The following is a 23113-nucleotide window of genomic DNA, read 5'->3' as shown; positions in this document are numbered from 1 at the left end:
AAAAGAAAGAAGACACAAAACTCATCTGCGCATGCTCGGGAATGATTGACTATTGACGAGCGGATGAAGGACAATAACAATGAACTGAAGAAGTTTAAGGATGCACTATAAAGCCACATTACGCTGCCGCGATTGAATATGACGACTATGCGACCCCATCTTAGCCGAGCTCCAGAGAAAACGCCAACAGCATTCTGAGACCGATTCATCGTCATCGCCTATCGAGGTACGCGACATGCCGGTGGCCATGGGACATTCTGTAGGCCGGGAGACTAGCTGCAGAAGCTGGTAATTAGTGCTTTCGCCGGTGATCTGTATTATTTTAACGAGTTCTGGGAGAAATTCGACCAGATCATCATCATCATCATCATCATCAGCCTGATTACGCCCACTGCAGGGCAAAGGCCTCTCCCATACTTCTCCAACTACCCCGGTCATGTACTAATTGTGGCCATGTTGACCCTCAACACCTGTTGACCACCTGTTGACCTGTTGACAACACCTGTTGACCTGTTGATCATCAACTGGAACGGAAATCTTAGAGCTACCGACAAATTTAACTACCTGAGGGTATTTTCGAAAGATGGAGCGGCGCCAGCTGCACTGTAAACGGAAATGCGAGTGCGAGCTGAATTTTTAGGTGGAACAAGGGGAGTTCTTTATCTGTGTTTTTTTTTTCTTTTTTTACTTTGCTCTGGACGGAGTTTTTTCGAGGCGCAACGGGAGTATAAAAAGAAGCATTTATTTATTTTTATTATTTATTGATCCTGCAATGCCAATATCGCGTTTATGGTAAGGGGGGAAATAGAACTAAGTAGTTTCACAAAGCAGGCAAAACGTAAACAAAAAGGAATAAGGGTGCAGGTTGAACCTATACGCGTTAGTTTGCGTGAAGATTGTTTTTTGCAGAGGCTACTGGTGACATTCAGAAAAGTGCACACAAGACCGCGTGAAATTCAACAAAATACGTCAATGAAAGCACATAAACCATGACAGACATAAACATTTGAGAGACGCCCAATGCAGAACGTTGAAAGACATCCAACGTACACAGGACATACAAGAAGCAACGCTGCCAGTATATATAGCCACGATACTGTGTGCCCCGAAACTGCCTAGCGAGCAGCTGTGCTGTTTTGAGAATTACAACTCAAGTGATGCCTCATACGAGACCTGCGTCTCTGAAATTTACAGAATACTTTAATCAACACAAAACCGTTAATTCAGAATATGGAGAAAGAAAGTTAATGTCATATTTTTTTGAATGTTAGCATGCCATTCTGTGAGTACCGAAGCGGCTTCGCACACTGATGGCATTCGCCGGAAAAAGTAGTGCGTTAGTTACAGTAAGCAAGAAAAATGTAAGTGCCTGTTTTTCATGGACACATTAGCTTTGTGCGAAGTAGTGGTAGCGTAGCAAGAATTTATCGCGTGTGAGTGTGACCTGCAGCAGCCGACGTAACACCGAAAAGTGAGTAGTCATACAATTTTTGGACCGCACTATACTTGCTCAGCGCCCAAGCAATGTCTCTCGGTTGTGAAACGGAGCTACATCGCTGATCTATAGAACGAACCCTTACACTCAAAGCCAGCTGGCATGCTTCTAAATCAGTGTCTGGGATAGAGCATATATATATATAATGTTAATGCAATATCGCAAGCAACGACTTCATAAAAACAGAAGTGCGCGATAACAATTCGATTCACATCGCTAAGTAAGCACCTTTATTTACAGTGCGCATACTTCTGTCCTACCGTTTTTCTTGAACGAGGACAGCCGTACACAGATACACAAGAACAGTTGCTTGCACTACGGTCTTTCTCATTGGCAACACAGCACCGCAACGAACTTGGAATATGCCATCCATGTGCGACTAAGACGAACGTAGTCGCTCGAACAGTGGCCGCTGTTGCCATTGCTACGCGGTACTTTCAAACATTACACCGGATGTGGTGAGCATGCACTCTCAAGGACATAAAAGTCGTATTTAAAGTGCTGAAGAACACAAGCCACGGTGACGCCCCACGAAAACAATCAGAAACCCGTGCCGACATCACGTATCGGTGAGCAGCCTATAGGTATATGTATGCCTAAGCCTTTTTCTGCACTTGAAAACGTTGCTCTTGCATTAATCGTCGTCAGCAAAGCGATCAGAGCTAACGCACTTGAAGCTGAGATACAGTGAGCTTCAGGCACACCTATAACACTTTTTGGAAGGAAATACGTGAAGCAAATTGACGAAAAGCTGTCAGGGAACGGCACTTGACAGATTTAAACAAACCGTCAGCCATGAGCACTGCCGACTCCGCCAAACGTGGCCGGTCGTTGGCGCGATGCAGAGCCTCATGGGCAGCGCCATGTGACGAACTTGTTTCGGCGGGGGGAGTTTTTTAAAACTCCCCGACCGGAGTGTTCGCAGGAGAACAATACATTGAAGCGGAGTAAAATCGCGTCACGTCGCTTTAATCCTCCCACAGCTAGCCAACGGAGTGAAACGAGGGAATGCCCTTGTATTGCTCCCATACATCGGAGTAAATATTCAAGGATGGGGAGGTTCTGAAGTTTGAAGTTTATTTTATTTTCTTTCTTTGTTACAGAAAGAGGAAACAGGAGATAAAGGCCATATGGCCTCTTGCTGCAAGCGCGTTCGGCTTACATGTTAATTCAATGCATGAAAAAATCAAATATAGCTCAAGAACGAGCGAGTATACGATGTAGATAATACAAATAAACAAGATAGTTTGGACATTATACAATTACTATTTGAAAATACATTCTATGTTTCCATTTTTTTTGTCTGTCTGTACATTCACATTACAGCCCAGATTAAAATAAACATATATCGTGCATAACAAATGTTAGTACCATAGCATTTTATGTATAAGTAATTTGATAATGTAGGAGAAAGGCTTTTATACGTTGTTTAAAATGAGGTGCATAAAAATAACTCTTGTGTTCAACGATGTTGGTATTTGATAGCTTATATTCGGACGTCGGAAGTTAGTACGCGTAAATGGTATTGTTCTGATTTGATTACGTAATGGGTATCGAGGAGAAGTGGGTACGCTGACAACATGGAGTCTGTGTTTCTTTATATGTAAGAGGAATCTATAATTAAAAGCTTGATTTGCTCGGATCAGTGAATGTTTGCCAAAAAGATTGCGTGTGGGTAAGTCACACGGCCTATCAGGGTAGTTTGCAAAAATTCGGACTACTCGTTTTTGCAAGCTTAATACCTTCTCAGTTTTTTGCTGTCGTTGTTCTCCAAATCAAGGTAGAATAAGCTAGCTTCGAGTAAAAAATGGCATAGTATGTTGCTTTCTTTGCCTTAATGGTATTAGATCACGACTTTTATACATACAGCCTACTACTTTGCTAAGATGATTGCTAAGCTTAGGGTACATCACCCGTTAAGAACTCCCAGGTGGGTTTATATTTCTTTACAGTGCATAGTGCGGCTGCCTACTACTGAAGCGTGCTACGTGGACGCGTTGGACATGCTTAAAAGATGTTTCGGCGACAAGACGCGATTGGAGCTGGAGTATTTCTGAAGGCACAGGAGGCTCACACCTGTGCGTTCTCCTAAAGAAGTGACAAAACTTCGCAAGTTGTACGACCAGGCGCTCATTAATACGCAGAGACTGGAGGCGTTTGGCGTTAGCTAGACGTCGAAAGGAAAGGCAGACACGAAAAGGTTCGTCTCACAAGCAATGTCAAGAGTGTTCGATCCGATGGAAATCATCGCGACGTCCGTAGGAATATTGTTTCAAGATATCTGTACCCGTCGGAGTGACTGGGATGGGTGTCTGTCTGCAGATTTACGAACAGAATGGCAAGACTCGGTGAGCCCGTTGACAAAACAGCAATCAATTAGCGTGCTGCGTTATATCACATCAGCGAAGTGCAGAAGTGCTAGAAGCGCACGTTTTTTTTTTGCGATGCAAGTCCGTTCGGATGCGGCGCAGTCGTCAACGTCGTGTCTAACCGGGCAAGACGACCCCAGTTACTCATCGCAAAGTCACGCGTTGCTCCAATCAAGGTGGTAACTTTGCCTCGTCTAGAACTTCAGGGAGCATTGATTGGGGCAATGTTGATGCACTTCCTATCCAGCTCGTTCATCGACTTCTAGCTACGCTACACTATGTGGACAGATTCGACAATAAAATTATCATGGTTTAGGGGCAACGCACAGAAATTGAAACAGTTCGTTCGCTAGAGTCACCGAAATCCAAGTGCGAACTGAGCCTTCCGCTTGGATGTATAGCCCTGGTACTGAGAATCTTGTCGACCTGTTGATTCGAGGCGTATCTGTTGACCAGATAGCTAAGAGCAGCGTGTGATGGCATGGACCTCACTGGCTTCAGAAACCTGAGCACATGTGGACATCACAACCACTGCAAACAGCGAACAAGGAAGTAATCTATTATTGCGATAGCAAATATATAGACACTACAGGCGCATTTCTGCCGTCGGCTTTGCCGTCGCCGCCACCATAGTTCCATATGAGTGAAGGCGTGTGAGGCAGAGCCAGTGAACGCGGTTCAATCTCGTGTGCGCTAGCGTGGAACGCCGCCCAGATTAGTGCCCTCTCCTGTGGCGCGCGAAGCAGGGGGGTCAGGAGAGGGTAGGGGGGCATTCTTCTCCGATTGCTGCTAGGGTGCCTCAATGTCCTCCTCGCCCGCCGCTCCGTACAGAGTGGAGACAACCGCAGCTTCTACTGCGTTGGACACGCGAATCGCGAACGCCGTAGTAGACGTCTTTGGCGGACGCCGTATGGGACAATTTGTCGGCGCTCGTGTCTTTTGAAAGCGATCTGCGACGTGGCCAAAGTGCGCGTCCGCGCGGGCCTCATCTTCAAAGCGATCTGCGATGTTTGCAGAGTGCGCGTAGTGCTGGTAGTTTCGTATGCGCTGTGCTTTCGACGTTTCGTTCGCGTTGAAGTGACAGAGGCACGGAGATCAATTGGCTCGCGCCTGCTGCCGCGATTCCCAACTTCAGCGTTTTCACAGACAGTTTCCGCTGTCATCGAACGATGTGTGTTCATGTTTACCTGTGCGCGCTGACACCATGCTGGTTAGTTTAGTCAAAACACGTTGGCGGGCTAGTTGGTGTGAATTCATGATGGAATGTGTAAGCGTGACTGAACAAGGACGTAGAAAGAAGCAGACACACAAAGACAGCGCTGTCTCTATGTGAAGGTCCCTAGCGACAACTGATCCAGCTATCTCTTCGTGCGGTTCGTGAGCAGGCAGATATGTTACCTCTGTAAAAAAAAAGGTAAAAAAGAATGAAACAATCTCGCAGGACGGTTACGAAAGCGTACTTTGAAGTGTGTGAATACACGTGCCATCGAATTCATCGCAGCGTAGGCAGATCTAACGCTACTAATGCACAATAATAAGAAGCAGAAGTAGAATGCTACCACGCCCCTAAGTTAATCTCACATACAAGGAGAATGTCTTCTTCATGAAATGTTTGGTGGCGTGTTCGGTGTAAGAAAACTGTGCTTTGTGTTTTGTTAGTGTTAGACACTGTGACGCTTTCTGCCTCCAATCCCTGAATAAAATTCCGCTCTCCTATAATGTTCACAAGCCTCATAACGATACTCCGAACTCGAATATAAGAAACTGTGTTTCTGTTTCGTGCTGTAGCCCTAGCCTTCCACACCAATTGTCCCACTGTTCACGCAGCTTCGACAGCACGGCCGCAACATTGAGCTACATCGCCTTTGCACTTGCAAAGTATCCCGATATTCAAGAAAGAGTCCGCGAAGAAGTTCTAGAAGCCCTATCTCAAACGGTACGTTCTTCAGCTGTTTGAATGCGGAATATGCTGCATGAACACAAAGATTGCTCGTTAATAATGCGAAGTGTTATTCTTTCTTCTCTTAATTCATTTTCGTCGATTTCTTTCTTTTGTTTGAATCGGTTATTTCAAGCGCACCTGTTTTTATTACGCTTCGTATGGTTATTGTTGGCATGGAATTCGGTAAAGTGATCATACAGAGTAAAAAGCAGTAGCGAATAACTGTAGCGCTAAACAAAGAAAATGCTGCAATGCCAGGGTATGATTACTATTATTTTTTGCAGTTAAACCATCGTTTAACACTTACTGTAAGCTATGCAATGGTCAAAAAAAAAAAAGGTCAGAAAGGTGATATGCAGGAAGGAAGGGGCTTCTGAGGAGGTGATATGTAAGTAATGTAGAGCATTAGTGAGACACTCGTGCATGGAATTGAAAGAAAGTAAAAAGCGGGAATGTTTGCGTAGTAGCCTATGAAATTCCATGACAGTTGCTTAACAAGAAAAATTCCTATTTCATTTGCTTTTGGTTTGGAAGATTAAAGCTAACAAATACGTATACCCTCTTATTAGTGCATGGTATAGATGAGTTCGTGTGAAAAGTGTAGTATGTTTCATGAACACTTTTATGTGTTCGCATCGCAATAACAGCTAAATAACTTGTCAACCATCGTGGATAGATTAAGCGAATCAGTTGAATTATAAGTAAAACATAAAAGAAACCGTTACTTATGAAAGACGCGAGCTTCATAAGGAGTGTGTGCGTTGATTGTAATCAGTGGTATGCCTTATGTTCTTGCTGCGTAAAAAGCTCAAAGAAGGTCTCACTCAATTTTTTTGACCGAGCCAAATCTATGCATTTACAGCTGTTGAGTTTAGAAACAAACACAAGGCATGCGGCAATGAAATTAATATTCGACACCGTAAAGATGGTAGCAAGTTTTAGGAGCCTAACCGCTAAGCTGATATTGGGGCTTGTGTTCTTGAATATGCACAAGTGATCGATCAGAATCATCAAGAAACAACGGTTGTTCAATGACATAAGGTTCTGTAGGAGTTCACAACATAGATAAACTTAGAACAGGCTAGATTTAAAATATTGTGTTACGGCTCAATAATTGTCCCGCACGGTGTGATACTATTTCTCTTTCTTTTTTTTACATTCTAGGGTACGCTAAACTACGAAATCATTATGCAGAAACTGAAGTACCTCGGTTATGTTGTGGACGAGACGCTGAGGCTGTATCCTCCGGGACTACTGTACGTAACTTCAACGAATTTCGTTTCTTGTGAGATAGACTCAGGTATCTCTTGAAACACGACTTGAGAGATTTTATGGGTTTTTCGAGGGGTTACCGATATCAAATACTTAGTCTTACTTTTTTATGTGGCAGTAAGAAGTTATTGAACGTGAAATCATGGTACAATACCTCAGTTCCTTTAGCAGAGCCCGAGTAGCCAATCGACATTTTTATACATAGTATGAGTTTTGATTTTTGAGCCTTCCAAGAGCGCACTTCCGTCCCACGTCCTTGTAGCGTGAGCCAAGCTTGGTCTTATTACAAACCGCTCACAAACAAGGGGCGAGACAGTCAATCCGCTGCAGTTGCCGTGAATGATGGTATGCATGCAATACTAAGCAAAACCGAGCATAAATAACTGGTAAAGTGTATGACTTATCAGGCATAAATGTCGTATGTTTTAGTCGAATATTTACTCATGTTTGCTTGATCTGACTTTATTTCGCTGTCCCTTTGATATAGAGCAAACAGCCTCTGCCATCACAAAAGGGTGATTTCTCCTCAACAACTCTACTATGAGATGAATTACGCACTACGTTGTGTCTATTTTATTTATTTATTATCATTTATTAATCGCTGTCATTTTATTTATCATCGATGTCACTATTCAGGACGTTTGGTGCTAAGCCAAGCTTATCGATTTGTGAATGCGCCTACGTTTGAGCTCGCTTCCTGAGTACAGTCGCTGAAGTCACAGATCTGTGAAGCCACTCAGCAGTAGTCTCATAGCCCACACAAACTATATTACAATGTCAGAATGCACAATAGTTTGAGCGTTCTGTGGTTTGACGATTTATCGCGGTTCTTTACTTGAGTACTGTGTTTACCGTTCAGAACTTGCGACTGCACGAACGGGAAGCTTCCTTTCTTTTTTTAAGATAGCTTGGACAGGATTTCCGGTCCTCTAGTGCTTCGTCAAATGAGTTGATTTCTTTCCCGTCCTAGCAGCTTTTTGCAGACAAAACGTTTGAACGCTGGATTAGAGAAGTTACTTTGTTTAAAGAAAACGTCAAGCTGTCACTGCGCATGCCCATGGAAGTGACACGCACGAGGTTGGCTTTACGCTGGAATAGCATCTCACCTCTCTGGGCTGAACTTCGAAGTCAGCCAGACGCACGCGGTTTGAAACTTAATTCAGTTCCCCGTTAGGAAGTTTTGTAAGTGTATCCTCCACTCAGTCAAATGTAGCATTGTGTAAGAGCAATTTTACAAAAGAGATGGCTGAGGTTTCACATCTTCTATCTGTAATCTTTTCAGCGTTTCTTGAAGCAAAAAAAAAACAAAACAAAGCTTTATCTTGCTACAGTTTGTCGATACAGGTATCACGCGTGTTTCGGCTGGTTCGCGGCATCTCTCATCTCACTAGCACGTAAACACGAAATGGCGCAGTGATTACAATCAGAGCATATTCTACTGCAGTTTGCAGATATGAATGTAAACAAGTGATCATAAATTGTGGCCCTTAACATCTCGAGTATGAGGGACGCAGTAGCGGATAGCTCCGGGACAACTTTTAACCACCTAAGTTTCTTTAACATGCATCCAAAGCCCGGTACACCAGCGCTTTCCTATTCCCCCAACATCAAAATGCGGCCATCTTGGTCGGAAATCGCACCCGCAACCTCATGCTCGGCTACCAATAAGCCATCGCAGTGGGTGGACATGCAGCTCAGACGCGTTTTGTTCGTGGACGTTACATCAGCGAAAGCCTATACGTGATAAAACAGCGGATGCATTGTGTTTACAGTTGTGGCGGGAAACTGTGGTGCTAATTCAGCTAGTATGAAGTTGAACATTTACACAAAGCTGACCGGTCACATTGTCGCACGCTAATTGCCTAAACGAAAGTGAGACTAAATATATCAATAACTCATTATGTTGTTTCAAGTTCTCGTTTTGCCGCGTGACTAGAGTAAAAACGGAATGCCATGACATTGAATTTGATATAGCAGAATTTTTATTATTAAATGGTTTACGAGCTTCTGCTAAACTTGGTGATAACGCTCTATTGTCACTGACGCAGATCTGTGACGAGAAAAGCCAAAGGAGACTTCGAGTACAAAGGAATCAAGTACAAGGCTGGAACGTGCTTTGTGGTGTCGACGTACCATCTGCATACGAATCCACAGTTTTGGCCCAATGCAGAACAGTTCTATCCGGAAAGGTGATCTGTTCTGCGAGATAAAACAGGCCTTCCAAGACTGTTCCGCTTCTTTTTGAAATAGGATTCGCGTGAGCAGTCCCATTGGTATCTAGTTATGGCGGTCTTTCACATAACAGCAGGATATTACTTGATACTTCCTCCAACGACAGATCAACATGGCAAAGTAAAGTTTATAAAAATCTGAATTCTCTGAAGATTATATGTGCAGTTAGGTTTCCTAATGTGCGCCCAAATTTAAGTACACGAGTGTTCTTACTTGCATTACAAGAGTTGTGATGGCAGGTTTATGAGGAGGCAACTTAACATGTTCCCTTCGCTATATGGTTTCTGTTATTGCTGTGGTCTTTCGATAATGCTGTCATCTCGGCGACTGCAGGTTTGCCCCTGAAAACGAAGCCTCGCTGAAGAAGCTAGCGTATGCTCCGTTTGGCATAGGACCTCGCAACTGTGTAGGATCGAAGCTGGCATTGATGATGGTGAAGTACACTATCGCCAAGTTTGTGCAGAAGTATCGCCTCGAGCTTGGTGAATCCCAGATGGTAAGTGGCGCCAAAAAACCTAAATGAACGAGAGTGCAGTCAACACCATATTATAACGTTACATCCCTAGGACTTTTGAAACGAGTCTTTCTATACCTCTGTTCATCCTATGCGTGGTAGGCTTACAAATCGAGACAGCAGCCCATGTGCCAAATGTGTGGCCAGGCGAATATTAATTCATGCATTTTAAATAATGTACGCTCAGCTTAACATCCATATTATCGCTACTCTCTACAGTTTTCGCTAACAGTAGTGAGCTGCTGCATGTGATACACGCACTGAAGATTCAGTTACACAATAAATTCACTAATATCATCGGCCACACCGAGGTTATTAGAGGGAAGAAAAAAAGAAACGACTATAAAACGTAAAGCAGTGCTGCACAAATCGTGAATCTTTATACTTCTCGCGTATATGCAGGAGGCAATAGTCACACAGCAAGCGCATTCAATTTACAGAAAAAATATCACAGTTTCGCCAGCAAGGTGAAGCAGTGAATGCCATAACATGTTACAATATCACACAAAGTGTAAGACTCCTAGCTGCAGTTGCAGTATGAATTGAAATAAATTTAAGCTATATATTAAGCTGTTATGCTAGGGCTCGTCTCTTTAAATCCTGCCACCAGACAATTTCATTTATGTGTATTAATTAAGGCCAACGTCTTAGCGACCTTACCACAACTTTTTCGTATCGGGTATGTTTCAAACCTCTTTCCTGAGCCGATCCCGGAGATAGTGCACAGTCATGTCAAGAAAATTACATAGTTTTTAGGTTCAAAGTGTGTTTTTGTTTCGTCCTTTTACTTTTTAAGTCAAGTTTTTAGGAAACAATTTTGTCAAGGACGTAAGACCTAGCATGAGCAACTTTAGGGATAGAATGGTGTGGCAATATAACCCGCATATATATACTGCATGTAATATAGCCTGGCGTGGCATATGACATACATATAGATAAATAAATGCAGAACCTCATGGCGATGCTGACACCGAGAGCGGCGACGACGGCGAAAATTCGCTTTGAATGTCCATATAATGGCTATCACAATATTATAAGTGGGGCAGGGTGGGCTAGTTTAGAAAGCTAACATGGAGAATAGTAATGTTGATATAATTTAGAAGACGGAGATGAAGAGGACAGCCCATGTGTAAGCAGCATCGCCAGCGCTGCTGTTTCAATGTTCCAGGTTTTTATTAACACAATATAAACCTCGGCCCAATCATTTAAACGTTATCAATTTTAAGCCATTACGTTTGGTATGGTGACCCAAGTTTGGCTTTTCCACACTCGACAATTGGTCTTGTTAGCTTATCAGAACTGAGCCGTTTAAATTTAGGCCTTTTCTTAATGAAATTTCATCGGAGGTCCCTTAGCTCTATATTGGTCGTGGGGCAAACGTCACCTACGTAGTCTGCAAGTGGCACCATCAAATCACGGTTATTGACTCGTTGAAACATTCGTGTTCATCAAGTTTGACCAGCCTTATTTTGTAATTATACATTACATTCGAGGTTCAGGACGTCGCCACCGCTGTGCTGTCACGGGTTTGACGGCGCATGCGCTGCCCATGCGTGGAGCGTAGACCTCAACGAAGCGAGCGACACACACAACATTTGGCCGCAAAAACGAGGAAGCCAAATAGGCGCACCATCATGCTTCACTCAATCGGCTCTACCGCGGAGTCAATACTGCGCTGGGCCTCCCGTTGCTAGCATAGACGCTGTGCGCACATAGACTAGGGTTCCTGCCACTTTCTTGATGATCGGTCTGAGCGAAAGAGATGGTGAAGGTCATGGTGAAATTTTCTAGCCTTTTCCCCGATCGCTGACAAAGGATTACAGCTTTTTCGTCGACCTCATTTCCTGCACCAGCGACGTATGATGCCTAAAACGCCGCTGGCGGCACTTTTGATCGTGCCAACGCTGTGAGATGACTGCTAGTCGTCAAGGCGCCGTTTCTTCTGACCAGCGGCAGTTCACTCCCATGCTCTGTCACACCAACATGTAGACTCCTCTTATTGCTAAAACCATGTCGAGCTAGCTCGAGCGCAATGCTACACCTTGCTATGGCTTGGAACCGCAACGCTAGGCACGGATACGTAGCTTTTGAGGCAGAGCACCTATGCAGCTCGGGCTTCGGGAAGGGTGTGGTTTGGTTCCCTCTGCCGGACACCCATCGGTTTAAAAGACGGGTACACGCTGCTAGCTGACTGGACATGCGGCTATTCTAGTCTGTGTTGCCTGGGATATAAGTCACACAAGCCGCCATGCTGGCTGTGCGAGAACCAAAGCAAAGCACCACGCAACTTCGTGGATCACAACCATCACAACCTCACGATAACATCTAGAAATAGCACTCTGAATTTTAGCAAGCCTGTCATCAACTATATTTATGAGCCACAATGTCTCCTTTCTATTGAGTGTTTATTTTCAGAGTTCACTGATTTTTTTTTTAAATTGCCTGGGGCAGATAGCACGATTCTAATCATTGAGCTGTAGCGCACCAGGGCGCGAGCATTAGTTGAAAAAGAAATTAAAGTGAATAAATGACTAATTGACAAGAGTTCACGAAATTATATTGAACTAATTAATTATCACATTGCAATTCACAAGTTCTTTAAGCTAGGGAATTTTCAGGACGCATTATCATGCAGCAAATTTGGAATCGAGCATCAGTTTTGTAATAAGCGCTTTCGATGTTGTGAAACAATGCCTTGTTCTACTCACTCTTTAACAAAACGTCTCTTTCTGTATTGTAGGACAAAGTAACTGGAGCACTAATGAATTTCGTCGCACACTTTAAGATAGCATAGATGTAAACTGGTGTCATCTTAAAATATTACTTCTATTTCACGCACCTTCCAGATTTACCGGTTTCAAATTCGTACGTTGCGATATGTACAATACACTGACTAGATTAAAACCCAATTATTACATATGTCTAAAATCCTTAATTAGGATTTTGATTTCTGCGTAAATAATCTCCTCTTTTTCGATTAGTTTAGCTCGAAGAGTAGTATTGCGCTACCTGCGACGGGAAGTTCTAAATAGTTTACTTCAGCATTGCTCCAATAATCAATTCTGTAGCGGATAATCAACCGTATACTCGAAGCATGACGAAATTTAATAATGTTTGTTTCTCTTGTTTTTGAGAACCATAGACAAAATTTGTGTTTGTGCTTGCAGTAATTATTTATTTATCCCTAGGTTCCCTGCTATGTCTGCCGTTTTCCTTGGAGCCTCCCAAGGCAGAAAGTGACAGGCCTGCTATGCATTCGTTGATATACCCGATACAGACGCGTGAACAGTCAACACAATTAAAGAAGATAGTCACTACGGAAGTCGCAATTTCTGTTACCCGTTTACACAAACAGGGCAACAGCCGGTTGTTTGATTTGTTGGTTGATTGACCTGTTATCAGTGCGAACAGTATCAATACACCAGATAAGGTGTGTTTAGAGAAGGGAATGATCACGGCCATGCGAGCCCCTGAACGGTGTACACTGCCGGCCAGTGAAGATTATAGCCAGAAGCTTAGTGCGTATTATTAATGCGAATAGCATTATTTGCTACTTTAGCCGTTTGGAGCCTGCCTGCCTATCTATCTATCTATCTATCTATCTATCTATCTATCTATCTATCTATCTATCTATCTATCTATCTATCTATCTATCTATCCATCTATCCATCTATCTATCTATCTATCTATCTATCTATCTATCTATCTATCTATCTATCCTCTTACGCCGACCCAGAGACCCAGTTTATGCACCTGCTTGGGCCACTCGCTAAGTGCTCCTGGTTGTGATGCGTCGTGGTCGTTCCATCGTCGTCATTCCGGATTTGTGATATCATACTCTCGTCATGTCGTCTTCCTCACGCCTCCTATCCCAACCCAGTGCCCCAAGTTCTCTAATATCTTGGACCACTAGGTATCGGCGTGTCGTCGCCATCCCTTAGTGGTCCTTATGCCGTCACGCCATCGTCGTCACGCCTTCGTTGTCATTCAATTGTCGTCCTTCCAGCTTCGTGAACTGACTACCGCGAGGCTGCCATCGTCAATCCCTGCACTTCGACCCAGTGGTCCAAATAGCTTGGGCCACTATGTATGTGTTCGAGGTCGTTGCATCATCATCGCTCCAGCTTTGTCATCCTGCTCTCACCAAGCTATCGTCGTCACAAAGCCGACGTCATGCCGTCGTCATCACGCCGTCGTTTTATCGTTGTTATCACTTCAGTAACATCATCCCATTGTCGTCATGTCGTCATCATACCCCCTTCCTAGTTCCATCGACATCAACCTTTCATTTTCATTGTATTGCAGTCATGCTGTCGTCATTCAATGGTGGTTATGACGCCCTTGTCCTGCCATCATCGTCCGGCAGTCGCTATCAAGCCTCCATTGTCACACCATTGTCGTAATGCCGTCGTGATCGTGACATCATCGCCTCTCCATCTTCGTCACCCGACTCACGTCATGCCGTCGTCGTCACACGTCGTCATATAGGTATCGCGGTATATACTTGTCACCATTCGGTTGTCCTCATTCCATTGTCATGCGGTCGTCGTCCCTGCGGCGTCATCATACAGTCGTCAACATGCATTCATTGTCACACCGTTGTCAGCATTCAATCGCGGTCGAATCATCGTCATCATTATAACTTCGACATCCGACTCTCGTCGTGCCGTCGTCGTCCCATTGTCGTTTCATCATTGTCATCAGTTCAGCATAGTTATCCTATTGTACTGATGCCGCCGTTGTCACACGACCTTCGTCTATCCGTTAACGTCATTCCTTGTTCGTCATTCTATGGTTATCAAGCTGTCATCGTTCACTCGTGATTATGTCACCGTTGTCCTGTCATCATCGTCATTTCGTCGTCGTCACACAGACGATTTCATGAATTCGTTGCCATACCGTCGTCGTCATGCCGTCTTTCTTGCGCCATCATCGTAATTCCCGCTTCTTCATCGGGTTATCGTCATACCGTTGTCGTTACGCTATCGTCGCCATACATTCTTCATCACCTCATTGACCTCGTATCGTCCCGTTGCGGTCGTTGTAACATCTAAATAATTTAAATAACAATATCTCATTGTCGTCGTGTCTTCGTCATTATATGCGCGTGCCATTCAATCGATATCATTCCTTCTTCGTCATTCCTTCGTCATGCCTCCTTGCTCGTGGGCAACCTTGGCAAGGGAGTGTCATAGCAAAGTGCGACGATATCGAAGTGTGTCCCATATCGTTGAAGCAACGAAGAGAGAGAGAGAGAGCAAATGATAAATAAAAGGTACGGAGGTTAACCAGGACTAAGCCCGGTTGGCTACCCTAAAGTGGGGAAAGGGAAAAGGGGACGGAAAGATTCAAAGAAAAAAAGGAGGTCTACTGGGGATATCATTCGATCACTCAGTCTGGATCACAGACGGCGACTAAATGCGGTAGCTTTGAAAAATCGCAGCAACGCTTTTGTGCCTTTCTGTAGCTGTGATATGCGAGGCCATGGTACCAAGATCTTTTTCAAGGTGAACGGTGTTCTGTCTAGCTGATTGAGAGCTGTGGAGAGGTCATGTCTTTCATTTTCAAAAGATGGGCAGTAGCACTGTAGATGTTCTATAGTTTCCTCGACACCGCAAGCATGCAGTCGGCGCTATCAGCCATTCCTATCAAAAACGTAAATGCTTTGGTGAATGCGACGCCCAAGCGTAAGCAGCACAGCACTGTTTCCTAATAACCACAACACGTGTTATATAAACGTAACTTGAGGAATATAATCTGTCGCTACGTTGCTCGATCGCTATTCATTGTATACCATCGACAGTCTTCGTGAGACGAGTTCTGCCGTAAGTTTTTATTTTATTTTCAGCCAGAAACTTAGTACGTATTATTTGATTTTCTTTTCATATTGCTTCGCCGTAGTAGTTGTCTCTTAGCATATTGGTGACGTCATTCTACTGCATCTGTACGCGAGCTGAATGCCTGCACATAAAAATGTGCCGAGTTATTGGCGTTGTGACGGGCGTTCCACGAAGGCCTCTCCTGCTAAGACTGAGCGCTGCGTCGATATAAACGCATAGGTGGTCGATTTGGTCTGCGTAACGGGCCTTAAGCCTCAGACTAAGCGAAAGCAACTCTTGGAGACGTGCGCGAATAGGGGTACAGTTAGTAATATAACCATGACTAGGTTACCATGCACATGAAATTATAAATCGGAGTGTCAGTAGATAACTCAAATCACAGTTTTCGGGACTTCGCTTTTTTTCTTGACATCAACACTATCACGCCATTTTTTCTCTCTCTTTCAGGGATCAATGGAATTAGCCGCTCGGTCTATAGTGTCAGCGCCTGGCAGGGGGCCTTGGATAAAGCTTTATCGAGCTTGAAGGGCGCAATACCAGATATTCTGTGCAATGGGAAGACAGCAAGAGAGAAAGAAAAATATCTGACAAACGAAGACAAGTGAAGACCTCTGGCAAACTTGATTCCTGTGCAACGCCATATACTTACTGAACGAACGATGCCCTGTCTACAATTCCTTGCTTCTTTAAACATGTTGCTCACAATACAGCACGATATTCTTTGCACTTTCAATGTGGCGTTTTTTCAAAAGTTTATCAAACGAGCGTCATAGCCTAACATGATTTTGCCTCATGAAACACTGCATAACTAACTAATGCTTACGGAACAATTCATCTACATAAAGAAGTAAGAGCTTCGCCCAAAAGGCGAAGCACTGATTGCAATAGCAATAGCATTAAACAACTACACAAACTAGGGTTCGTAGTTTAATCCGCTGTGTAAGCTGCAGTAAATATTCTCCTACTAAGAAATTGATGAGCACGTTGCCACGCACGCACAGCCAATCGTGAACGAAGCTTCCTCAATGCCACGAACACTCGCCATCACTACGCTGGTGCGACGAAGAGCGCAAACAGAGAGGAGAGATCGCTTCTGGGGCCTTTTTCAATATGCGTCTCAGGAACTTCAGATTACGAGACCTGCAGCACTAGACGAGCGGAAAGACAACGCGCACGCAGCTATCAGTCATCTCGGCTCGCCCAGTGCTTACACCTGCCACAGATTAACTCCAAGATACGACGCAGCCACGCGGACTGCCGTACAAAGCTACACCCAAGCTAGAGGAGGAGACGCACTCACCTGTGCCCCCCCCTCCCCCCAGCATGCCGTTTTCGCTTGATCATGGCACCACGTGCTCACGCATGCACGCTATGCTGTGGGTGCAGTGGGAAATCTTACGGAAACTGTCTTATGGCAACTAGTCTTACGGCAACTGTGGAACCTCACGCCGAAGGCTGCGATGACGGCGAAAATTCGGCTGGAGCGTCCGTGTAGTATTTGCTCCTATAACTCGTAGGGCCATTGGTTGAAATATTGAAGGCGTGCCCACTCGTACGGCAGAAAAGTTTTACGCTATTAGAATGCCTGCGGCGCATTTCGGGCCAAAAGTCACGAATGCCACCGAATAGCTCTCTTTTCTTTTTTTTCGCGCGAAGAGAACAATCCACTTTGTGGAAGCCACTCGGCTTTCTCCAAAGCAGACAGGAAGTAAGCCCCTGCTGCACTGAATAGCGCCAGAATAAAGAGACGTCTGTACTACTGCGGCACGCGCACCGACAATGCAGTCTGGCTGCGTCTTACTGTTCGCATTTCTTGGCCTGGCTCACAACTGGCGCGAAGCAAGGCGCACGCAGTGGGCGAGAAAAAGATTTAAAAAAGCTGCGCGATGCTAGCCGTACCTCAGTGGGCAGAAAATCGTGACTCATTCGATGTGTTTGTACTTTCTCCAGATGTTTTAAGTCCATTATTCGCTTCGCGATACTTTTTCTTAGCGCGTGTCATTTTAGTCACCCATTTCGTTTTTGTCCCTTTTCAGCTGATAGCCCGCTGTTGGTCGGGAGTACAATTTGACGGTGAGGTTATAGGTCAGCAGTTCTGGATTCCATGGGCTCGTGACTCCATGCTTGTTAAGGTGTGCGTATGATCTGAAAATATCTGTTTTCAGATCGATACATACCTTCTTTTTTTCTTTTAAATCTAGGTAGACGGTGGAATAACCAAGTCTAAATGATAGTAAAGTAAGCGACCAAATACTAGGTTTCCTTTTTCTTTCAATATGCGAAAAAAATGGCAGGCGAAATTGTCATTCAAAGAATGTTTTCCTATGTCAAAAAAACAATAAAACCTACAAGAACGATTTAAAGCGCCGATCCTTAACTGTAAACGGGACCAGCATTGAACTTGAGAGTGACAAAGACTCGAAGTCCGAGCATAATTGGAACTATGTACTTTTCAGTAAGACCCGGGGGCTGGGGTCCTGTCCAATACCTTGTGCGCTAACTCTTGGCCCCTGTTCCGTGTCCGTTAATGTTGCTCTGAACTTTTTCACGTACGCACAGCGTGCACGTTAGTATAATATAATGACATGAAATAGATGATGTAACCATTGCACAGATCACAAGTCCGTCAAAATACATGGATAGTCATAATATTTGCACCGCGAAAGAACGACAATAAAATAATCACCGCCGCACTTTCAGCTTATTGCACGGCACATTTAACTGTGATGCGGAGCATGCAACCTATCAGAGTGTTCTTATTGTGTTCACTCGAGCTTTTCCAGCGGGTAACCTAAAATGCCGGCTGTGTGTTTTGGCAATGCTATCTCATGCGCAACGCGACGGTTGGCGGCTGATTCAACACCAGTAATATTATCTTACATTACCTTTACTCACCTAGGTTTTACAACTCTCGTAAAAATTTTTTAGTAGTCCGCCAACATTCGCTCATGTTACACAGGGCCTAGTTCCACAGACACCACTGTACTGTGAAGATTGGTCAGTAATCGGCCACAATCGTTTGCAAAATTTTATTTGTTCGTACGAACACTCTACAATTGTTGGAAAAGCCACAAGTTGTTCAAAACAACTTTTTTCTTTGTGCTGTGACAGTGCGCAAAACTGTCCTACTTAATGGGTCCACGGGGCTGAGGAGCTTATCGAGTTTTGTAAATCCTTTACTCTTCATGCCTCCCCAACCATCTCGTGCAAACACAGTTAAAATGATGTCCGCACTCTAGCTGATCTTCGTCTTGGCTTCTCCACTGTGAATATGGAGGGATGGGGGGGGGGGGGGCACTTTCAGTGCAATGAGGAACCAGCGCTGGAGTTTTCACGGCGCCTGCAGCGCCGCCCTGGCGGTCAGAACGTGCACAATGCGGCCTCCCCCTCGCACGAAAATTGCGTTGCGTGCCCTGAAAGTCGAAGGAAAACAAAAGGGCGCCGACGATACTGTTGCGTATACAAGTGCCACAACTAAGTCGGGATGAGGGAGGACGTATCCTTCTGCGTCTTTCCATCTAAACCCTACGAACAAGAAAGGAGGCGGCGTTGGATCCAAGCAGTCAGGCGAGCGGAGTAAGCTCCCGTCTTGTCGCCCTGTCAAGCGGTGTCGGGCTGGTTTCTTAATCAAATTTCGCGCGTATCCTTGGTTTATTCGATAGTGAAGACGGTCAGCCATGGCAGACAGTACCAAACAGCAGAATTTGTAGTCGGTATTTCGTCGGAAACAAAATGAGCAATAGCATGCACCATCCGGCATATGTACCATTTTTCCTTCGCAATGCCACCGCCAAGCCCCTTCCAACGCCACCGCACCAAGTGAACGATACGAAAGGTAAAAATTATCCATTCATTGCCAAGAATTATGTGGGAGGGAAGCTGCCTTGTAATACGAGTTGTATGCGCATAGTGCCGGCGCACGCGCGACTAAGCCACCTATGTGTTTATAAATATGCACATGCGGATGAGGAATCGGCGCTGAGATGCATCCGGCAAATTTATGTAATTTGTGCTAAATGTAGTCAGGATTGTTACGGATCAAGCAGCGGAGCACTCAAACCTTTGCTTGCGCGAGTCAGCTGACGCGATAAAGCTTTCTTCTCCATTGACTGCTGTGGCGAAGTAACATTAGAATTTTTTATGTCTAGCCAGAGAAATATGGAATATCTTCACCCCAACTAATACTTACGAAACCATAGTGCAGCACTACCGGAGCCATAGCTGCTAGATTTGCGAGGCAGGCAGCCACGCAAGCATGGCATCGATACACGAGGTAACCGTTAAAGAAACACACGTGCTCGCCGCGACGCACTGTGAAAAATATATAAAGCTTAAAAAGCTTCTTTCGTCATTTCTTCACTTGATGGCGCTAGCTTCTTTACAAAAACTGTCCACTTGAAACGGCGCGAAAACGGAAACATACGAACTATAATACGGCTGCGTATGTGTGTGTGTCGTCTGGTTGTGTGGCTGGAATATGCCGCATTTCGTCGCCAGGACGGCGTGCAACGCACTCTTTTCGACGCGCCGCCTATCCAGCGCTGGTTCCCCATACGCCAGGGAAGGAGCCACATCTTCGGAGTCGTATCGTGCTGTTGCAGGCTGGAGGCGCGTTGTCTGCGTGCCTAGAGCCAATCGCTACTGTCTGGAGAGGGGAGGACGACTGCACGCGGAAGGCTTTGTTGGCTAAGTAGGAAGAGCTGCGGGGCTTCCTCGATAGCAACGACGGCGTGCGAAAGTCACTGTGTTTACACGAAAGGCTCCTACATGTAAGTCAAGGTCATTCATTCATTCATTCATTCATTCATTCATTCATTCATTCATTCATTTTCGTATAGTTGCAAATTCCTCACAATTAAATTGTTGAATGAAAGAACGGATCACTTGAGGGAACCCGGAGTAAGAAACCCAGGGTCCGTATTAATAAAAACTGTTACGCTAGAATTTTGCGTAAGGGGAAGGTCAGGCCAATCTTCCTGCTGGACACACAATTAGCGCAGGCGGTCGGCTTCAGACAAAGTTCCCTTACGATAGTGAAACTTTGTGAATTCTGCCCCAGGGCCAGTAAGTTTCCAAACTTGCTTTTGCTCTATTCTCTTGTTTTCTTATCATTCGCTGCTCGCGACCGGTTAACCCTCTTCATAATACAGACGGGGAACCGATAAAGCGCGGTAGACAAAATAATGGGAATAAAATTTTAACGTTGTCTTTGCCCGAGTGTATCCTCACAAGGCCACATGTTTAGAGGTGGAAGTACACGGGCAGACAAATATGCTCCTGTTCTTTTCTTTTTTTGTGCGCTACTCGTTCTAGCATGCTATCTGGATACACAATCTTGAGCTAGGCCCACACAAGCTCGTTGCAGGAATGATGGCCAATGCTGCTGACAGTGGCAACGCTTTAAAATAGATTAAATTACAGCGTCTAACGTCCGAAAGCCTCTCGCGGGCTATAAGACATGTGGTAGTGCTGGGCTACGGTTTAATTTCGAACACCTGGGTGTTCTCCAACATTCCTCTAGAGCACATTGCACCAGTGCTTTGGCATTTCGTCCCCACCGGGACAGAGCGCTGGTAAGGTCGTTTTATTTCCTTCTCGGCCCTACCGGCTGGTGTCAGGAACACTGGTGTGATAAATAAAGTCTCAGCGCCACCTGGTTGGGGCAGACGGGTTGGGGCAGCAGCACTGGACAAACCTGCTGTGTAGTCTATTCTCAAATACCGAAAGTGGCTCTTCACTGCTTGCGATGCTTTTTGCCCGCATGACCAAACTCACGTATTGACCACTTATCACCTTTCCTTTAAGGTAGCTACAGCTGCACCGTCATGCCATCAAGCATGCATTACCTGCAGTGGATTCCTGGACATGTCTGTATATCAAGATACACCGAATACAATGAAAAAATGGCTAGATAAGCGCATACATCATTGCGCTCCTGTAAATTCACGAGAGCTGATGCTAACACTAGAATAAAATAGTTATACGTGGCTATAACGCAAATTTACCAATTTGACGCTGTTACGTTTCGCCTACAACGCGCGGTAATGCCGGCGCGGATGCAACGGACGCCGGGGCTTCGTTCAAAGCGGCGGACATTTTGGCCCGTTCGACGCCGCCGCAACGCCTCCCCGCCAAGCGTGTCCAGGCGTGTTTCAGTGCCACGTGTCTTCGTATGTGCGTGTGTGTGTGTGTGTGCCCACGCTTGTCAAAGCGCGGCAGCCGGGGAGCGGAGCTCCCCAAGTGAGGAGCCAGCAGGTCTGTCCGTCGGCGGGTTGGCGATGCGTCACTACACTCGGCTCAACATGTCTCTCGGCTCGACCGTGCGCGCCGTCGTGGGCTCATGCTCCGCCGTCGCGTGGGCTCATCCCGTGACCTTCCTTCTGGCCCGCGACGCCGAGAGTATAAGAGCAGCTGCCCCCGGACGCCAGGAGAGAGGCTCCGATTTCTTCTGTTGAGTTACGTGCTCTCCCGTCTCTCCACTTCGGTCGACCTGACCGGCCGCTCTTTTGCTATGTTAGAATAAACAAGTTGTTCTGTTACCAGTCTTCTCTTGCTTTGCCGGGACCTTCGGATGCTTCCAGTGCCCCAGGCCGCCAGGCCAACGCTACCCTTGGGGCTTGCGACCCATTGGCAATAACGGGCGTCAGCACCGAGACCCCAACAGCTGGTTGCCAGCGGTGAGATCGCGACAACGGAGGCCAGCAGCGAAGAGATGCGGTTGAATGTATGCTGAGCAGCACAACGACCATCCGGGAGCAGTGCAACGAGCCCTGTGTGATGACTGGTTGCCTGCAGCGGAACGACTGCGCTGAATTCTTGGCTGCGAGGTTTGGTGAGTGCGGGACTTTCTTCTTCTGAGTTTTGCCAGGCTTTTGTTAGTGTCAGAAACAGAGCTGGTAATTGTGGTTGTCGTTGCTGCCGGGTTAGTTTGCGGCAAGACAATAGTAGGCAGTAGAGAAAGCAGCATTCAGAGCAGCCATGGATTTGAAGTCGTTGCGCAAACCGAAATTGCTGGAGCTTGCAAGAGAGTTGGGTCTGGATGTCTCAGACAAACTCAGAAAACCAGAACTGCTAAGGGCTATTCTTGAGTTAGAAGCTGAGGATGACGAGCTGTCGGAATGCCTTGAGACCATTGAGGAGAGGGAGCGTGAACTTAAAGAACAGAAAGAGAAAGATGAGCGTGAACTTAAAGAACAAAAAGAGAAAGAAAAAGAAGAGCGCGACCGTCAACACGCTTTGGAAATGAAGCGTCTCGAGTTAGAGATGGAACGCGCTCGTAATGGAAGTCAGGCACACGGTGCAGGAGAACGAGTATTGTTCAAAATGACTGACCTGATGCGGCCGTTTAAGCTTGGAGAGGACATTGGTTTGTTCCTGGTTAACTTTGAGCGAACGTGCGAGAAGCAGGGGTTCTCTCGGGAAACGTGGCCACAGCGCTTGCTCACTTTG

At 45.5% G+C, this 23113-nt stretch overlaps 1 protein-coding gene across 3 annotated transcripts in view; it reads left to right on the top strand.

Moving 5' to 3' along the window:
- Nucleotides 1-16397, top strand: part of LOC126537862 (cytochrome P450 3A2-like) — a 69817-nt gene extending 53420 nt beyond the window's left edge. For 2 of the 3 annotated variants that reach the window (XM_050184957.3, XM_050184955.3), the window contains 5 exons: nt 5692-5800; nt 6971-7062; nt 9127-9267; nt 9644-9806; nt 16112-16397. In XM_050184957.3, coding sequence (XP_050040914.1) covers nt 5692-5800; nt 6971-7062; nt 9127-9267; nt 9644-9806; nt 16112-16189 — 583 coding nt within the window. In that variant the 3' untranslated portion in view covers nt 16190-16397. The remainder of the gene's footprint in view (nt 1-5691; nt 5801-6970; nt 7063-9126; nt 9268-9643; nt 9807-16111) is intronic. The other variant, XM_055074498.2, reaches the window with a different exon arrangement.
- The last annotated feature ends 6716 nt before the right edge of the window (nt 16398-23113 follow it).

This window comes from Dermacentor andersoni, chromosome 4 (assembly GCF_023375885.2).
Source record: "Dermacentor andersoni chromosome 4, qqDerAnde1_hic_scaffold, whole genome shotgun sequence".
Taxonomy (NCBI): domain Eukaryota; kingdom Metazoa; phylum Arthropoda; class Arachnida; order Ixodida; family Ixodidae; genus Dermacentor; species Dermacentor andersoni.
This window is presented reverse-complemented; position numbering and strand designations above follow the sequence as displayed.